The sequence below is a fragment of the Otolemur garnettii genome, unplaced genomic scaffold (assembly GCF_000181295.1).
Source record: "Otolemur garnettii isolate 467f Iridium unplaced genomic scaffold, OtoGar3 scaffold00014, whole genome shotgun sequence".
In the NCBI taxonomy this organism is placed as follows: domain Eukaryota; kingdom Metazoa; phylum Chordata; class Mammalia; order Primates; family Galagidae; genus Otolemur; species Otolemur garnettii.
Genome location: NW_003852409.1, coordinates 30,647,107 through 30,653,914, shown reverse-complemented (window position 1 = coordinate 30,653,914; position 6,808 = coordinate 30,647,107). Strand labels below are relative to the sequence as shown.

At 51.2% G+C, this 6,808-nt stretch overlaps 1 protein-coding gene across 1 annotated transcript in view; it reads left to right on the top strand.

The window, feature by feature from the left end:
- PIP5KL1 (phosphatidylinositol-4-phosphate 5-kinase like 1) overlaps window positions 1–3,117 on the top strand; it is an 8,974-nt gene extending 5,857 nt beyond the window's left edge. Inside the window, exon 10 of the mRNA XM_003785333.2 lies at window positions 2,535–3,117. Coding sequence (XP_003785381.1) covers window positions 2,535–2,802 — 268 coding nt within the window. The 3' untranslated portion in view covers window positions 2,803–3,117. The remainder of the gene's footprint in view (window positions 1–2,534) is intronic.
- Window positions 3,118–6,808: the final 3,691 nt, after the last annotated feature.

Genomic DNA, 6,808 nt, shown 5'->3' with positions numbered 1-6,808 from the left:
AGCCCAGGAGTTGGAGGTTGCTGTGAGCTGTGATGCCACAGCACTCTACCCAGGGTGACAGCTTGAGGCTATGTCTCAAAAAAAAAAAAAAAAAAGAGAGAGAGAGAGAGAGACGGGAGGGCTCTAAAAGCCTGTCTGGTAGGGGTCAGGGCACAGATGGACCATAGCAGGGGACAGAACAGATGAGGTCCAGTGGGATTTTGAAGAATCTGTCCATTTTCTAGCAGGGGATCTGGAGCCATTGAAGGTTTTAGAGCAAGGGAAGGACCTATTTATTTTTGCCTTATAAAAAGCCCTTGCCCCTTTTAGTCATTCCACTTCTGGGACCCTGAGGTTATTGCCATTGGCACTATCATCATGTCCTTACATTTGTGGTAGTAACCACTCTCCTTGCATACTGACCATGAGCTTCACTCACTGGCAGACTCATTCTCATTTTAGAGATGTGCAAAACTCTCCAAGGCCCACCTCTGTGGTTGAACAGAATCACATAGGGGTTAATCCGGGAATTTTAGGACATGAAGCCCATTCAGCCAATAGGTAGACAAGGGAAGTGAAAGATGACGTTTACTTATCCAGCCCCACCTTCCTGCTGCTTGGAAGCAGAACTTGGGATGGGTGAGGTGTGGGCAGAATCCAGAGTAATGACTCCCCACTGAGACTGTGGCTGTGCTGAGCATCCCTTGGGATGGGGCCATGCCTGCCATGGGATACAAAGATCCCCATATCCATATCGGCCCATCCAAACTATGTCAGCTTGTCCCTTGCCCTCCATCCCCAGCTAGTACCTAGGTCACTTCTATCATTCAGCCATATAAGTTTTGACTTGCATAGAATGGTGTTGTGATATTGAAATATTTTCATGTTGGCTGTCCCACCTCCCCACATACTCAGAACTCACCTGTCCCACATCTCCCCATCATCCAGGTACCCCTGCACCCCAGAAGGTACTTGCATCCTGCTCCGGCTCTCAGACCTCTGTGTTCTAATTGGTTGGCACCTGGACAGGGCTTGTCTCTCACTGGCTTATTTTGCCCCCATCCCCTTACCCCTGCAGGAATAAACTCTCTCAGTGACCCCTGCAGGACAAAGTTAGGGGATTTAACCTGCTTCTGCCGAAATGGGGGATGGGAGGGTCAGGGAGGGATCAACCAAAAGAATCTTTTGATTTGGAATACAGTTTGAGGCAAAGCATACATTAACCATCTGTAAACTGAGGTTGTTATATTTTGTGCACAAAACTTCACTTCTGAGGCCCTGAGACTTCTAGAGCTGGATGACTCCAAAAAGAAGTTTAGGAATTATCCAAATAAGGAACTGATATAAAGTCATGATGGACTTAAGTGCAGAGCCAAGGTCCATGTGACCCAAATGCTCTAGACTAGTGATACCCAACAGAAATATAATTCAAGTCACACATATAATTTTTTTGTTTTTTTGAGACACTGTCTTGCTCTGTCGCTCAGGCTGGAGTGCAGTGGCATCATCGTAGCTCATTGCAACCTTAAACACTCCTGGACTCAAGTGATCCTCCTGCTTCAGCCTCCCAAGTAGCTAGGACTACAGGCACCCAACACCACACCTGACTCATTTTTCTATTTTTGGTAATGATGAGGTCTCACTCTTGCTCAGGTGGTCTTGAACTGCTGGTCTCAAGTGATCCTCTCACCTTGGCCTCCCAAGTGCTAAGATTACAGGTTTGAGACACCTCACCCAGCCTACACATGTAATTCAAATTTTTCTAGTAGCTTCATTATTTTTTTTTTTTTTGAGACAAAGTCTCACTTTGTCACCCTCAGTAGAATGCTGTGGTGTTGTAGTTCACAGTAACCTCAAACTCCTGGGCTCCAGTGATTCTCTTGCCTCAGGCTCCTGAGTAGCTGGGACTACAGGTGCCCGGCACAACACCAACACTCACCTATTTTTAGAGACGGGAGTCTTGCTTTTGATTCAGGTTGTTCTCAAACCTGTGAATTCAGGCAGTCCACTCTTACCCCCCCACCTGCCTCCCAGAGTGCTAGGATTACAGGTCTGAGCCACTGTGCCTGTCCCAAAATCAATTTTAATAAGATAACTTATTACTCAATACATCCACGATTTTATTATTTCATCTAATCACCATAAAAAGTGATGAGACGTTTTACATTCATTTTTTTCATACTGGCTTCAAAATTCAGTACATGTTTTATAGGTACAGCATATCTCTACTGGGACTGACTATCCATTTTCTAGCAAAGGATAGGGAGCCATTAAAAGTTTTGGAGCAAGGGAAAGACCTATTTATTTTTGCCTAAAAAAGAGCCCTTGCCCCTTAAGCTAGTCATTCCAGTTTCAGTGGCTAAGCCCGGGACAGTGCACCTCTAGGCCTTCGACTCCACCTTGCTCGGCCTCCCGGCTTACCTGAAGTCACAAACCTGGGAATACAGATGTGGGAATGAGCGAGTGGAGGGGAGGGCAGCTTGGCCAGGCTTCCAGGACCGACTGGCTGGGGCTCCCTGAGGAGGCAACAGCCTTACCAACCTGTCGACCCCCAGGTCTGTGCAAGGAACACAGAGCTCGGAAGAACCAGGAACCCAGAACCGCCGGCTGCTGCTCGACGTCCCCAATGCCCTGCACATTCTGGACGGGCCAGAGCAGCGCTATTTCCTGGGCCTTGTGGATCTCGTTACGGTCTATGGGCTCCGCAAACGGCTGGAGCACCTGTGGAAGACACTGCGCTACCCGGGCCGGACATTCTCCACTGTCAGCCCAGCTCGCTATGCCCGTCGCCTCTGCCAGTGGGTGGAGGCGCACACTGAGTGACCCGCGCCGAGCCTCGCTCTGCGCATCTGGATCGCGGCCCCCAGCGAGGAGCGCCGGTTCCCGCAGGGCCCGGGACGCTCGCCTGCAGCTCCCCTTCTGGCCACCAGGAGGCAGCACCCCCTAACTAATACCTTAAGAGCTCAGCCCGTGTGGGGGTGGTGCGTGCCCGCTTCGTGCCTAGGACGCCCCTACTTTCGCTCATTTAATCCTCAAAAAAAGCTACTATTCTCTTTTTACAGACCATGAAATGGAGGCTCAGGGGGTGAAGGGACTAAGCAAGATCATTCAGCAATAAATACTGGAATCAGGACTCAACCATGCCTTTTGGACCCCGGAACCTGTATTCTTAACCACCAACTCCCACAGTCCACTCTCCGACTGGGGAAGGGGGGAGGCCGAAGGCTCCAGCCCCACTGTCGTCCCACTGATGGGGAAACTGAGGCCCAGAGACTTTAGGGGCTAACGCAAGGGTAAGTGGCAAGGTCAACCCAAGAACCGAGGTCTGCCAACTCCCTGCTCCTGACTTGGGACCCTACTGGCCGCCCTCATGGATGGCCCCTTGCTCCTGCTTCTCTAGGAGCTTCTTGGCACTCTGGAAGGCATTCTGATGGGGTCTAGTGATGATCTCAAGTGAACTCTGTCCTCTGGAAGTCACTTTTCTCATCTGTGAAATGGGGGAAAGGGTCAATGTTCAGACCAAAGGTCCTGCTGTAATAGACATTTCTGGGGGGGTCTGTATGGCCCTTGATCACTCCTTCTCCCTCCTCCAGGGCACTCCAGCCTAGCCTCTGACCTCAGTTCAATCCGCCCATGCCCAGAGCTTCTCTAGGGCCTGGCTGTGTGAGCAAGACAAGGTGCTAAATCTCTATGTGCCTCAGTGGTCTAATATGTAAAGTGAAAAGGATGAAAATGGACCTCATTAGCTCATTAAATATTTATTAAGCACCTACCATGTGACAGGCCCCCTAATGGGCAATGGGGACCGGGGGATGAAACAAGATGCAGAAATTCTGCCTTCATGGAACTCACGGGACTCATGGGGGACTCACAGTCTGGGTGAACCACAGAGCTGGGGGAAGGGACTCCCACCTGATCATTTGATGGATGGTATTGGAAGAGGAGCCTTAAATTCATTTCATGGACAGGTGGGCCATACTCACAGAACCAGTCTGGAAGAGTCAGACACAACCCTGGGAGGGTCCCTAACCAAGGTCACAGCAAAGGCTTGAGGTGACAGAAGCCTGGCATTTGAGAGAAAGGAAACATTTCAGAAGGGGAAGATGCTGTGTGGGCCAGAAGCAGGCAACACAGGACCTTGGCAAAGCCACTTGTCTGCACTGCCACTTCCACTGAGTGTCAGAGGCCTCCAAAGAAATATGGCTGCCAGGAAGGGAGAACTTATGCTGCAGGGCTGGAGCATGGACTCTGAAAATACATACTTATAAAATATTGACATGACTCCTACTTGTCTGGATGACCTTGGGTGATTGCCCAACCTCTCTGAGCTAGCATAAGCTAAGTGGAAATTTCTTGCTCTTGCTTAGCAGGAAGTTAATACAGAGTGTATAAGTTATACTTGAGTGACAGGGCATTGCAGCAGGAACTGGTGTCTGGCTCTACATTTCCTGGGGGGTCTGGATCCCACAGGGTTGAGTCAGAGCTCCAGAATCGTGCTCTCATAGGTAGGGATGACTCAGCCCCCTGTCTGCCTTCGCACCATTGGCAATGAGCCTCGGCAGGGCTTAAGGACAGAGAGTTAAGTGACTTATCCAAGACCTCATGGGACCCAGAACCCCCAACTCATTCATTCAACAGATATTATCTAGCACCTACTCTGTGCCAGGTATGGTGCAGGCGATGGAGGTGCCCCAAGAACCTGATTGGTTTGACTTCCCCCATACAGAGCTAGTGGGCAGGTGGGCCATACTCACGGAACCAGTTAATACACAGAGTGACTTCAGCATGTGACACATAATAGTGAAAAAAATAAACTGGGGTGAATAAGAGAGATAGGGTGCAGAGTTGGATAGGGTGGCTGGCAAGGGCTTTTCTGAGGAGATGATGCTTCAGCTGAATGACAGGAAGGAGTATCCATGTGACTAGAGCAGTCTAGTGGAGGACACAATGCAGTGTGATGGTGGGCAGGAATTCACACCATGCAGGGTCTCCTAGGCTGGGGTAGGGGAGTCACTGAAGAGCTTCATTTGGGGCTGTTGAATTCCTGGTCTTGGTTCCTGGTCTATCTTGGCTTTGTTTTGTTGTTGTTGCTGTTGTTGAGACAGAGTCTCACCCTATGCCCTGAGCAGAGTGCAGTGGCCTCATCATAGCACACTGCAACCTCAGACTAGGGCTGTGGGCATCCTGCTGCCTCAGCCTCCTGAGTCATTGGGATTACAAGGCACTTGCCACAGTGCCCAGCTGGATTTTTGGTTTTTTGTCGAGTCACAGTGTCACTCTCGCTCAGACAAATCTCAAACTCCTGAGTTCAGGCAATCCACCCACCTCAGCCTCTCACAGTGCTGGGATAACAGGTGCCCACTCCTCATCTACCTTGGGAGTCCAGGCCATTTGGGCATGTCCCTGTCTCGGCATGACCCTAGCAAGGAGGGAGTTGCCTCTCTGGGGAAGGGGTCATTACCTCACCAGCCACTGAGTGTGAGGAAAGAATCCATAGGGAACTTCTCACCATTGTACCCTTAGGGCTGGGTCTATGAAGAACAACTGAGGACTTGGTGGGGGTTACAAGGGCTCTGGCTTTGGGGATTCACTGTGTTCCTTGCCTTGTGTGAGGAAGGAAAGACTGAACTTGGATCACTGTTCTGCAGGTGTGCTCAGGCTGGGGTGGGAGAGACAAGGAGCCTTGTGCTCCAGGGAAGCCTCCAAAGGACAAGGCAGCAGGCCTGCTCTCAGCCCCTGAACAGGAGTGGGGAGGAATGGAGGCCTAAAACACACAGATGTAGGGGATTTGGCTTTGAAACTCAAGCAGGGTAGACTTGAAGGTTGCTAAGCAGGAGATGGACACCCTAAGCCTCTGAGAAAAAGGAAAATGGAGTCTGAAATGGGGGCCAGAGCAGGGGCCAAGGCTGGTGGCAGCACCTACACAGGAAGTGAGTGTGGCTGGGATGGTTAGATGACCTTTCTGGTCAGTCAGTGCAACATTTTTCAAAAAATGTTCTTGGAGAAGTGTGCTCTGCAAGTCAGCACAGGATCACTCTCTTGACTGTTCCACAGCGGGGGTCCTTTGGTGGTTTCTGCCACCATCCCTGGTGCCTCAGGGAAGCCACTTTTGAGATCCCCAACGGGCGCCATGCGATTCTTCCAATGTGATACATTTCAGCACCCACCAGGGCCTAGGCCAAACGACTGGGATTCGGAGGACACTCTGGCAAGGAAGGCTTCAGGAGGTAAAAACAGGCCATCAGAGCCCAGCTCTGGAGTGAAACCCCAAGTTCGAATCCGGGCTCTGCCCATACCTGCTCCTGCAGGACTCAAAGGAGGGAAACAAGCTCAGGTGAAGGTCACAAGAGCGTATCATAACAAAATAGTGATATTAAACACAATTCATTTATTCGTTGTTTACCTGAAATTCCAATTTAACTGAGTGTCTTCTATTTTACTTGCTAAAACTAACAACTTGAAACCCAGGGCTGCGTGACCCAAAGCCCCTGCTTACTTCCCTACCCACCCTTCAGTTACAGAAATGGAGAAACTTAAGCATTGTACGGTGGCTCAGACATCCTCTAGGTCCCCTTCCTCTGCGACCCGCCAGCCTACCCGGAGCAGAAGCCCGCTAGAGATGCCGGAGAACAGGAAACGGGAGACGCGGGAGCTCAGACCCCGCCCCCGGCTGCAAAGGCTCCGCCCCCAGTCCGGAGGCCTAGCGGCCCGCCACGCACGTCCCGCCCCGCCCTGTCCGCGCCGGCCCCGCCCCCGCCTCCGGCTGTTTTGGCTTCCAGCCTCAGACTCTGCGGCCGCAGCGCCGCCTTCGCCCTAGGGATCGAGCTTC